The sequence below is a fragment of the Phascolarctos cinereus genome, unplaced genomic scaffold (genome assembly GCF_003287225.1).
Source record: "Phascolarctos cinereus isolate Bilbo 61053 unplaced genomic scaffold, phaCin_HiC Scaffold_4;HRSCAF=312, whole genome shotgun sequence".
Classification (NCBI taxonomy): Eukaryota; Metazoa; Chordata; class Mammalia; order Diprotodontia; family Phascolarctidae; genus Phascolarctos; species Phascolarctos cinereus.
In genome coordinates this window covers 265353167-265366334 of record NW_027555847.1, presented here as the reverse complement: position 1 = coordinate 265366334, position 13168 = coordinate 265353167, and the positions used below count along the sequence as shown (strand labels likewise).

General features: G+C 38.6%; 1 protein-coding gene across 1 annotated transcript in view; it reads right to left on the bottom strand.

The window, feature by feature from the left end:
• Nucleotides 1-13168, bottom strand: part of FRMPD1 (FERM and PDZ domain containing 1) — a 250376-nt gene that overhangs the window by 31588 nt on the left and 205620 nt on the right. The window contains 3 exon segments of the mRNA XM_078153041.1: nt 3-24; nt 5834-5941; nt 12899-12944. Coding sequence (XP_078009167.1) covers nt 3-24; nt 5834-5941; nt 12899-12944 — 176 coding nt within the window.

Here is a 13168-nt window from a genome sequence, read left to right as displayed (position 1 = left end):
TGGCATACATAGCAGAGCATTCCCCTGAAAAACAAATCATTAATTAGAAACCAATGGCAGGAAGAGAGAGTCTCTGTTCCTTAATATTATGAAATTTTCAATCAGGTTGATATCTAAAAAGCAATCAATAATTCCAGTTATTTAAAGATTAATTGTAGCACTAAGCCTATGTGTCATATATTATGATAAAGGGGGGAAAAGGAAACATAGACTTCTAATTTTTTAACATCTAAGGAACTCTTAAAGTGGAATAGAATCAGATAAAAATAAGTCATGTAATAGCCAGATTCTATTTCATTATAATACTATTTTCTATATTATTTATTAATCATTGTCTGTTATATTTGACTATTAGTTTGGTTTGCAGTATTGTTTTGTGTGGGTAATTTATAAAAGACAATCTTTGGCTTCCTCAAGGGTTTACTTTTTTAAAAAAAAATTCTCTTTGGACGATAGACTTGAAAAACATCAACAAACATGAACATTTCTATTTATAAACAACAGAAGAAAAGAATTGTATATGAAATCACGAATATACTTTATGTATAGCTATTTAAACATACATGCATATACATGTACAAATACACACATACATGTATATGCACATGATTTAACACAGTTTTCCAAAACTGGTCTGCTTATGCGTATTCTCTTCTGATCCTCCTTTGGCTTCTCACGTATTTAAATAAATGTTTCATTGATGTTCTTTTCTTTCTTTTTCCAAAAATAGTCATCATCACTCAAAACTCCGCTTTCCAAATTCTGCTGCCCATCCTCACCCCCACCCAGCCCTCACTTGTAACAAATGAGTAGTCAAACAAAATACATCCATACATTGGCTGTGCCTGAAAATGCATGACTCATTCAATACCTCTGATCCATCATCTCTGCCAACAGGTGAGAAGCATGAAATATGCGTGCTCTGTGTTTCCCCCTACTTCGGGATCATTCATTTTCCCCTCTATTACTGGCTTCTACTTTCTTTTTTGGAATATAACACCAGAATTTCTTCCAGTATCCCTCCTATTCCCCCTTCTAGAGAGCCATCCCATTTAAGAGGAAGAAGAGACAGAATATCAGCAAAACTGATGAGTACATGAAAAAGTCTGAACATATATGTGGTGTGCCACAGTTGTGGCCCTCCTACCCCAGTAAGGAAGGGAGGTGAAGGGGAGGGTATCTTTTCCTACCTATTCCTCGGGGCCATATTTGTTCTTTGTAATTCTGTGACATTTACTTTTTTTGTGGTTGTTCTTTCCACTTACATTGCAGTAGTCAAAGTGTATGTTGGTTTCTTGGCTCGGCTTACTTCGATCTGCATCAGGTCATGTAAATCTTTCTATACTTACATGCGTTGTATTTGTTATTCGTTACAGTAGAATAAGATTCCATTACAGTAATGTACCACAATTTGTTTAAACATTCCCCAACTGATGAGTATCTATTTTATTTTCAATTCCTTGATATCACAGGACAGGAAGTGCTGCTATAAATATTTTGGTCTATATGGGGACTTCTTATCAATGATCTCCTTGGGGTATGACTAGTAATGGAATCTCTTAAAAAACACAGAAATTTAGTCACTTTATTTATACAAACTGTTTCCTAAAATGGCTGTACTGATTCACAGCTCCACCAACAATGCACTAGTGTCTGCTTTCTAATTCATTCTGCTACATTCCTCTATTTTATGGATGAATTCATACCATTCATATTTATCATTATGATTGTTAATTGCATAATTTCCTCTGTCTTGTTCTCTTATATATTTTCTCTGTTTCCCTCTTGCCCCTTCTTGGCAAAGGAGGTAGAGAAAGAAGGCTATGAACAAGACAATAATTGGTAATTGAAGTGGTTATTTCTCAGTGTTGTTTCTCAGCTTTTTCCCCCCTTAAACCTAGACTCCAGCTTCCAATGCTTGTACTTTTTTTCTCTTTTTAATCTCCCTTTTACGATCAACTCTCCAAAGCTGAAGTTTGTCTTGTTTGTGACTATTTTCTCCCATGTCTTCCCTCTTAAACTTTCTCTTCCCTTTCCCCTTTTTCTTCTCTTTCCTTGTTGAGGTTAATATATTTTTACAACAAACTCATTGTGAATGTGTATGTGTTCATTCCTCCTTTGTCTGGTTTACATATAACTGTGATTCATGAGATGTCTCCTCACCCCTTCCATGTTTGTATATATTCCTTCTTGTGAATTCCAATTATGCAAAATTGGGAGTTCTTCTCCATTCTTCATCACCTCTTTCTTGGTATATTCATTTTCCCTCTATTTTATTTCTTCTTAAAAGTAACAAAACAGAATGAACAACAAAAGCTAACATTTATATAGTGCTTATTATGCGCCAGGCATTGTGATAAATGTTTTATAATTATTTCCTTATTTGGTCCTCACAACAATCCTAGGAGGTAAGTACCATTATTACCCTCATTTTACAAATGAGGAAACTGAGGCAAATAGAAGATAAAGGACTTGCATGGGGTCACATAGCTAGTAGGTGTCTGAGGCCAGATATGAACTTAGATCTTCCTGATGTCTATCCACTCTGCCAGCTACCTAACATAAACCCAAACCACCAGCAATCCCTATGTGTATATGTTATTTAACTCCTGCTGTCATCTTTGCATATAGTGGGATTCTGTACAGATACTCGCCTCTTTTTCCTTATCATAATGTAAGCTTTTCATTATCATTCTTTTTCTTCTAATTGTTTATATCTTTAGCAGGTTTCTCTTGTTTTCTGTGTTTGCACAGCTGAAGTTTCTGCTTAGATTTTGTCTTTTTTATCAAGAATATCTGAAATTCTGCTTTCTTAATATTCCATTTTGGCCCCTATAGGATGATACCCACTTTTGCATGATAAGTTATTTGTGTTTGTAAACCTTCATCCTTTAACTTTTAGACTACCATATTATGAGACTTTTTCTCCTTAAAAGTAGTTGCAACATAATCTTGTATCACTCTGTTTGTTTCTTTGGTTCTTAAAGTCTCTCTCTCTTTCTAGCTGCTTTCAGTGTATTTTTTTTTGACATGAAAACTGGTTATTGGCTATGTTTGATTTTGTCAATGTTTGATCCTATCATAGTCAAAGAGACATGAACTTAGTTACCTTAAAATGATTATTTTTCTATTTAAAAAGATTGGGATAAAGAAAGCCTACATTTTGTACTTAAGATAGACTTGTGAAAAACTAGGTCGTAACTTCACAGTGCTAATGAGAGGTTGCTTTTTGGTCTGCTGGGCAGTATTAGTATTCTTTTCTGAGACTGCCAATGCTTAGGGCTATAACTTTCAACTCCCATCATGCTTTGTTAACTCATGCAAATTATCCTGGAGCTTCACTAAACAATAGTGGAGGATTAGGTTGGACTTGGTAACCTGCATTATTATAGCTACAATTTAAATTATTCTCCCTCTATGCAATGATTGCAGAACTCAGAAAGGTATCATAATGGAGATAGTCATGGCTGATAAAACTCAGTAATGGCTTATGACAAGAAAACTCTTATCTTTTGCCCCAAATAGCAAACTCTTTTCAGTCTTTTACAAAGTATTTGTTACAAAGGAGGGCTTTAGGGGTGGAGTATATTGAATATAGGGGTATAATTTGGGAAGGAGAGGACTGGTTGGTAATGATAATAAAAAAAGAAAGAAAAGAGCATCAATGAAGCAATTTTTAAAAATACATATAAAAGAGGCAAAAGAGATTCAGAAGGGAGTATACATAAGCAGACTAGTTTTAAAAAGAAATATTAAATTTAACATGTACTTTAAAAAATAGCCATACAAAATTAAAGCCATCTATAGTCATGTGAAAAAATGCTCTAAATCACTATTGATTAGAGAAATGCAAATCAAAACAACTCTAAGGTACCACATCACACCTATCAGACTGGCCAACATGACAAAACAGGAAAATGATAAATGTTGGAGAAGATGTGGGAAAATTGGAACACTAATGCATTGGTGGTGGAGTTGTGAACTGATCCAACCATTTTGGAGAGCGATTTGGAACTATGTCCAAAGGGCTATAAAAATGTGCATACCCTTTGACCCAGCAATACCACTTCTAGGACTGTATCCCAAAGAGATTATACAAATGGAAAAGGACCAACATGTGCAAAAATATTTATAGCAGCTCTTTTTGTGGTGGCAAAGAATTGGAAATTAAGGGGATGCTCATCAATTGTGGAATGGTTGAACAAGTTGTGGTATATGAATGTAATGGAATACTACTGTGCTATAAGAAATGATGAGCAGGCAGACTTCAGAAAAACCTGGAAAGACTTGTAAGGACTGATGCTGAGCGAAGTGAGCAGAACCAGGAGAACGTTGTACATGGTGACAGCCACAGTGTATGATGACTAAAGTTGACAGACTTAGCCCTTCTAGGCAATACAAGGATCTAAGACATCTCCAAAGGCCTCATGATGGAAAATGCTATTCACATCCAAAGAAAGAACTGTGGAGTTTGAATTCAGATCAAAGCATACTATTTGCTATTTTTTTCTTCCATTGTGTTTTGTTTCTTCTTTCTGGTGGTTCCTGCTATTGGTTCTAATTCTTACTTACATCACTAATGTGAAAATGTTTAATAGGAATGTATATGTATACCTGTATCAGACTGTGTGCCGTCTTAGGGAGGGAGGTGGGGAAGGAGGGAGAGAAAAATTTAGAATTCAAAAGCTTATGGAAGTGATTGTTGATAAATCAAAATAAATAATAAAAAAAATAACATCAACCTCATAGAACTGTGGTGAGGATCAAATAAGAAAAATAAATCTTACAGTATTATAGAAAAAAACAGCTGTATACAAAATATGTTCATGGTATCATATACGTGTTCTTTTTTCAGTTCTTTGCAAATAGTAACATTCATGTTTGTTATGTAAATTTCAAACTAAAAAATAGTTTTACAAAGTTGTCTTCAATCCTCTATGAACCAATACAGAGTTAAGGGAGGAGAGCTAGGAGAAAAAGTTATATAATGACAACAACATTTTTAGAGAAAAATAACTTTGAAAGCCTTTAGGTCTTTGATAATGCAATGATCAACCAGGAGTCCAGAGACTGGAGGTGAATCATGACATCTACCTCTTGGCAGAGATTAAAAGAAAGATAAAATTTAATTTAATTTAGTTCAGTTCAATAAACATTTATTAAGTGCCTACTATGCACTGGGTTTAAATTCTGAATTTAAAATGAGACACTCATGTTTGGATAAGGCTCTGTGGGAATTTGTTTTGCTGGACCATGGAAAATAATTAAAATAATTAATAAACTCCCCCCACAAAGTAGTCTTTTCCCAATCTCTTTAAAAGTACCCTTATTTCCAGCTTCTTTTGACTTCCTTTGTAACCTATTTTGCTGAATATGGATTCTTTTCTCAGCAATTCAGTACTATCACAAGGCCTTCTCATACTTCAGATTCTGTCACTTAAGAATCTTTCCTTAATTCAGCAATAAATGAATGAGTAAAAGTCGCCAGAAAGTTACTGTCTGAGAACAAGTATAGAGTCTCATGGAAAAGCTTTAAGACTAAAAACCACAAATCACTAAATTGGAAAGTTACTGTATTATTAACCTGTGGTTTATGAACCAAGAGTGGCAATACTTTGTCCAAGCATGTGCCTGGATCTCCTAAAGTGATTTTAAACTAAGCACATCATAAAAATGTCAGCACAAGCTTTACTATAATCCTGCCATTCTCTCACATGCTAATGGAGCTTATGGATATCCATATTAATATGTGAATGTATTCAATGAAATAATGATAATGGCTGGGATCTCTAGGATGATTCACTGCAGTCTCAATGAGTTAATGTTTACAGACCTGAGAATGACCATTCACAAGAACTTCTTCAGCAAAGTGCACCTTAACAGGATTGGTCTTTAGCCTGGCTCTCTTCTCTTCAGTTAGAAAGGAGGACTTAGGGACACCCTGTGGAATAACATGTTAAGAATCACAAAACTGATCTCTGGAATGATTATTTTAGTGATTGACATAGTTATCTTTCATATTATTACAATTAATTTTCTTCACAAACACTGAGAATTTAAATAATACCCACAGGAGAAGATATACCTAATTCAGACATAGTTCTAAAAATATTGGGACTCCCTCTATATTATGCAAATATTGGGACTCAAGTGCCTCCTTGCCCTCATCTTTTTCCTTTAGGGAATATTTCCTCAAGGCCTTGAGGGTGGTGAACATCTGGTAAAAGGCACTATGCCTAGTCAGCTTTGATTTCCAAGTCCAACTCCAGATATTCATGCTTGGGAAAGTCAGGGCTTTCAGTGCTACATGGGAGGAAGGAAGGAAGGAAGGAAGAAAAGGAGGAAGGGAGGAAGGAAGGAAGGGATGAAGTAAAGGAGGAAGGGGAAAAAGAGGGAAGGAGAAAAGGAGGGAGGGAGAGAGGGAAGGAAAACAGGAAGGAAGAAGGGAAGGCAGGAAAGAAGGAGGGAGGGAGGGAGGGAAGGAAGAAAGGAGGGACAGAAGAAAAGGAGGAAGGAAAGAGGGAGAGAAAGAAGGAAGGAAGGAAAGAAGGAAGTAAGCATTCAGTAAGTACCTACTGTGTGTCAGGCACTGTGCTAAGCACTTTACAAATATTATCTCATTTGACACTCATGACAACTGTGGGCGGTAGGTACTATTATTAGCCCCATTTTGAAGATAAGGAAACTGAGAGAGGCAGTGGTTAAGTGACTTGCCCAAGTTCACACAGCTAGTAAGTGCCTGAGACTGGGTCTGAACAGGTCTTCCCAACTCCAGGCCCACTGAATCACCCAGCTGCCACTAAGTCAGGCTCTCTCTATACAGAGAGGTAAGTGACCCAGAAAGTTGTTAAGCAAGCTGTGGGCTATGATCTTATACTGTCCTTTCAACCTCATTAGCTCAGTGCTTTCATTTGGAAAGAAAATGTTCCATCTCCTGCCCCTGGTGACCTGGGACTTAGAGAACCACCTTCTGACTGCGTTGTGTTGTCAGTCTTGAGGCTTGGTGGTGGTAGAAGTGAGCTGTGCCTCATTGATAACTCACTGTCAGCCACCTGATACCTACGTTTGCTCCCTTTATTATCTCCCCAAGTCTACTCTGCACTGATCAGACCTGTCACAGAGTACCGCACTCCAGGCTGGGTACCACATGTTAACTGACAGGCCGAAGAACAACCAGAGGAGGGCAACCAGGAAGATGAAGAACCTTGAAACCATGACATGCAAGGATGGGTTAAAGGAACTAGGAATGTTGGGCCTGAAGGAGAGAGGACTTGGGGAGGAGGTAGAGGAAGAGAAGGCATGATGAGTGATAGTAGAGGAAGGGCTGTCCCGGGGAAGAGGATGTAAGGTTCATTGTCTATTACTCATGCACAGTCATTGGCCCATAGTGTTTTTTTTTTAATAGAGGCATTTATAATGATTTCAGCATAAAGCAATATCTGAAATAGAAACTGGAAGGGTAGATAAGAAATGTTTCATAAATTTATTTTATAGAACCTGAAAAGTTTATTCAGGTTTAATATTAATGAACCATAGTGGATTTCTTTTTTGGGGGGGTGGGGCTAGGCAATGGGGTTAAGTGACTTGCCCAGGGTCACACAGCTGGTAAGTGTTATGTGTCTGAGGCTGGATTTGAACTCAGGTCCTCCTGAATCCAGGGCTGGTGCTCTATCCATTGCACCACCTAGCTGCCCCCATAGTGGTTTTCTTAAGGAAAATAACTGGAAGGTCCTAGGCATGGTAAGATCTCAACAGCATCACAAAAAATGAAACTTATCCTATTTTAGCATGCATGAAAGGATACATTACTGATTAAAAAACAAACAAAAAATAACCTCAGCAAAAACAGACTGAAAAACAAACCAAGGGGAACAGTGAATGCATTCATTCTTCCACCTCAATAAACAAAGGAGAGAGGTACATTTTCTCAAATACTTCTTTAGGGCCAAACTTCTTGACCACTGTAATGGCAGGATGTTTAGTTTCAGGTGTTTTTTTGTTGTTCTTTTCATTTGCATATAGTGCTTATCATGCCACTAAATGGCTAAGGCCTTTGAAGAAAGGAAAGCAAGACTATGGCTAATGCAAATAGGAAGAAAAAGCATGCATTTCTATCACCTCTTCCATCTTCTTAAAGGTATGATAACAATCATATGTTACTATCAACTGGATGACATGCAGTGGATAGACGACTGGACCTGGAATAAGAAAGACCTGAGTTCAAATCCAGCCTCAGAGGTTTAACGGACTGTGTGACCCTGGGCAAATCACTTAACCTCTGCCATCTCAGTTTCCTTATTTGTAAAATGGGTATAATAATAGCACCTATCTCTCTCCCAAGGTTGTTGTGAGGATCAAAGGAGACAATATTGGTAAAGTGTTTTCACACCTTAGAGCGCTATGTGAATGTTAGCTATTATTGCCAGCCTCTTCCTACTAATAACCTTCCACCGTACATCCATCTACTACTGAACTTACTCCCCTCTTCTTGGGAGAAAGACCTAGGATAAGAGCACTCAGCTCAATTCCCTTTTATGGAGTCACTCTTTGATTTAAACTAAGGGGCTTTGTTATTATTCAATTGTGTCTGACTCTTTGGGGTTTTCTTGGCAAAGATACTGGAGTGGTTTGTCATTTCTTCTCCCGCTCATTTTCCATACTCCAGGCCCAGCTCTATCCACTGAACCATCTAGCTGCCAGGAACTTAAGTACTTTCATTAGAAGCTTCTCTCCATTGCAAAAGTGCTGAGTCAGGCCTAGGTGTGGTGTGCAGGTGTGACCAAAAACAGTAGTGAATAATGAATGCAGGGTGAAAGGACATAAAGAGTTCACTGGCAGGAGGGCCAGCTAATTCAATAGATGAGAGAAGAAAGAGAATAATAACAATAACATTAGTTAGAATAGCTGGTGTTTATATAGCGCTTTAAGGCTTACAAAACGTTTTGGACACACAATCTCATTTGAGCCTCCCCATAAGACTGTATAGTGGGTACTACAGCTCCTTTCCGTAGAAGAAAAAACTGTTTGAGAGAGATTAGCAATATTCATATTCATATGCAGGAGTCATAGCACACAGAGTACTGGGCCTGCAGCATGGCAGACTCATCTTCCTGAGTTCAAATCTGGCCTCAGACACTTACTGGCTGTGTGACCCTGGGCAAGTCACTTAGCCCCGTTTGCCTCAGTTTCCTCATCTATAAAATGAAATGGAGAAGGAAATGGCAAACCGCTTCAGTATCTTTGCCAAGAAAACCCCAAATAGGGTCATGAAGATTTGGATATGACTGAAATGACTGAACCACAAAATGTTCACACAACTAATAGTTCTGCATTTTGGTTAAATATACATCAATAGCACAAGTATAAGTTGGAGAAAGGAAGAATTTCAGGTGGAAAAAATCTGGAGATTTTCATTGATCACAAATTTAATGATCTACTAGTGTGGTACACTCAAAAACAAAAACAAAAAAAAAATCTAATGCAACTTAGTGACATTGATAGAAGAATAATGTCCAGATCACAGGAGATAACAGGCCCACCATAGTCTTCAGTGGTCAGATCATGTCAAGAGTACTGCATTTGTTTCTGGTCACCTCAATTAAAGAAGGATATTGATAAACTGCAGGGCACTCATAGGGTAACCAGGAGAATTGAAGGTCAGGAAACCATGTTCTGTAAGAACAGTTGAAGGAGCTAGTGTTGTTCAGCCTTCAGAAGACAAGTCCAAATGGAAAGGCATGTTAGCCAGATCGGATTTAAAATCAGAGTACCTGGGTTCAATTCCTGTTCTTCCTAATACTGCCTGTCAGGATTCTCATGCCAAGACCACCGTCTCTTCACATATACTATTAGGATACATTCTGTTTTCCAGAGCTAAGGCCCAGAAAACAGGCTGCACTCTGAGCTTGGCATAACAACAATCCTTTGCGCTCACCCTCTGGATGATCTCAGCCACAGCAAAATCCCAGAATTGTTTCATACAGCCCTATGTGGTCTCTGAGCTCGGAAAAGCACCTGTAGGACTCGTGTTCCATTCGTGAAGCCCTGCTATGAATCAAACTCGTCTCCTTGTTGCTGGTAGCCCTCGTGGTCAGGGCTACAGCTCCCTGTGTAGCCATGCTTTATGTATTAAGATTTGGCCTCACTAAAGCGGGTCTCTTCCTAGAGGAGGCCTGGCACATGTGTCTAGTTTCCCTCCTCCAATGGAATAAAGAAAGCTTTTTTGCTTATGACTGCTGTTGGCCCTATTTTTAAAATTGTTTTTATTTTATTTGTTAGAGTTAACTATGGTTGTGACGACCTGTGTGAGCTCTTTCGTATTTTTTAGAGTTAATAGCGGTTACATAACCTCTATGACTCTTTGGTCATTTGTTCGCAGACTTGACATACCCATATGACTCCAAGCAAGTTATTTAAGCACTCTGGGTCTCAATTTCCTCATTTGTAAGATAATGTCTATAGCACTCACCTCACATACTTGTGAGGCTCAAATGGGTCACGTCATCGAATGGGTCATGTCATGTAAAGCACTTTGCAAATCTTAAAACACTTTATAAATGCTAGTTATTATTATTATCATTATTACTAGTAACAATAATATTAATAATGATGATGATGTATCTAAAGTATTTTTACAAATCTTAAAAGCTCTGTATAAATGCTGGTGTAATCTGCCTTTCACCCAAGGCTGGAACATTCTGACTGTTGTTACACAGGTGGAAAGAGGTTACTCCTAATGGTGAAGAGAGATTTTTGACTTGATGCGAAGCATATGAGTGAGGGGAAGAGTGGAAAAGAGAGCTTTGTGGAAAGATACACATAGTTCAAGACATTCTTTTGGGGAAAAAGAGAAAGACTGGAAGCTACTGACATGGAAGAGAAGCTGGCACTTCAAGGTGTCCCTGATTTCTAGCTTGCCTCCTTAGTGACTTCATAGGCGGAATTTCCCCTTGGGTAGTATTAAAGCCTCTCTCTTGGGTAAGCTAAGCTCACTGCCATCTACAGAAACGTCACCTTGTGTATCTTCTGGTATATTTTAATCTATAGAACTTCCTTGATTTCTCTTTTCTCAGATAAATGGGTTTATTCACTATTTGCTTCTTCAGTGAAAGTAGCAAAGAGGGCCAAGAATGAGAGTTTTACACCATATGAACAATGACTTAGCCATGGGTATAAAACCCATGTGTATGGAGTCAAGTTGTAAGTACAGACTAACAATTCACTGACATTCGGACCAGTGCCATTTTGGATGTCACTTTCCATAGATATGTGGCAATATTAGCCGACTAAGCATGTATTATCACTAGAGATAGCTAAGGTGGATGTAGATGCCCTGTATCAAAGGCCACATATCTACATGATACGTAGGCAGCTGGGTTGTGAGTAAATGGGAGTACAGCTGAGAGCTTGGGGCTTCCACCAGACAGCTGACCAGCATTATGCATGAACCTAGTTTCAAGGAACTAACCTTTTCTGCCTCAGTTATATCTGTGTGATTGGGAATGAGAGCAAATGGCTGATGCAGGACTGAAAGAAGTCAGAAATGGCAGTGATGCTAAAGGACTCAAGTTCTAGAATACAGAAGGTTCAAACTGCCACACAATGAGAGAGGCTGGGATTGTGTAACAGAGTACTGTACCAGACTGTTACTGATCCCACACATAGTAGCCCCAAGTGAGTGGTGTTAACCGGGGCACGTCACAAAACCTTTACATGATGACTTTGGACATATGGGTCAAGAGAGGGTTCTAGGGCAACTAAGAAATAGGCTTTTTTGGCCCAAGATAGCTACTGATGTGTGTGTGACATCTCATAGCTACTATGAGGTGTGACAGTTGTGATCATTTTGTGCAAGGAAAGATACTACCAATTTATGCTGCATATCCAAAGAATGGAATCAGTAGCAATGCAGCTAGATGGCACAATGGATACCATGCTGGGTCTGGAGTCAGGAAGACTCATTTTCCTGAGTTCAACTCTGGCCTCAGACACTTAGTAGCTGTGTGACTCTGGGCAAGTCACTTAATGCTATTTACCTCAGTTTCCTCCTCTGTTAAATGATCTGGAGAATGAAATGGCAAACCACTCCAGTATCTTTGCCAAGAAAACCCCAAAAAGGGTCACAGAGAGTCAGATACAACTGACAAACAATTAAACAACAAAATCACTAGCAAACTTTTAGAAACTATCTTCACTGACTTTCTGTCTCTGTAAATGGATAGTAAGAACACAAGCTAAATTTTGGTGATAACTGACCATTTCACAAAGTATGTACAGTCATACCCACCCAAAAACTCATAGTCACCCAGCCAGGGCCTGTGGCAGTATTTAAGCGCTAGCCTGACTGAATCTGGCCTCAGACACTTAGCTGTGAAACCATGGGCAAGTCACTTCACCCTGTCTGCCTCAGTTTCCTCAACTGTAAAATGAGCGGGAGAAAGGAACTAGCAAACCACGCCAGTATCTTTGCCAAGAAAACCCCAAATGGGGTCATGAAGAGTTGGACATGACTGAAATAACTGAACAACAACTGGTGAATCCAAGTGTAGCACTGCATGCACTGACTCTCACAAATTCAATGCTCTATCCACCACGCCACTTAGCTGCCCCAACATGGTGCTTTCATAAGCACACATCCCATTTCTCCACCTACACCATTAGACTATAAGAGAGGGCTCATGCCTCATTCTTCTACACATCTGCAACACCAAGCTTATTGATGAACCAAGAGGACTCCATAAATTTGTTGACTGATCTTAAAAAAGCAATTAACTTCCAGAAAGCAATCGTGATCTGCAATTTGCCTTCTTTCCCATTCTGAGGTAGATTTCCCATTCAGTAGGTATTAAAGGTTTCTAGGACCCAAGTCTTATCTCAACAAACACGATAAAAAATTTACCGAAGTACATCGAGCAACAGTGACGGAAAGAGAATCTTCTGTTTCCCTGAAAAAGAAACAAATACATTTAGCTGTTTCAGGTGAAGGAAGGGAGGAATGATATCCTTGGCCAGAGGACTAAAATGATGTATATAATTATAAAGAGACCTCTCTCTTTTCGGTGAGGCAATCAGGGTTAAATAACTTGCCTAGGGTCACATAGCTAGTAAGTATCATGTATCTGAGGCTAGATTTGAACTCAGGTCCTTCCGACTCCAAGGCTAGAGCTCT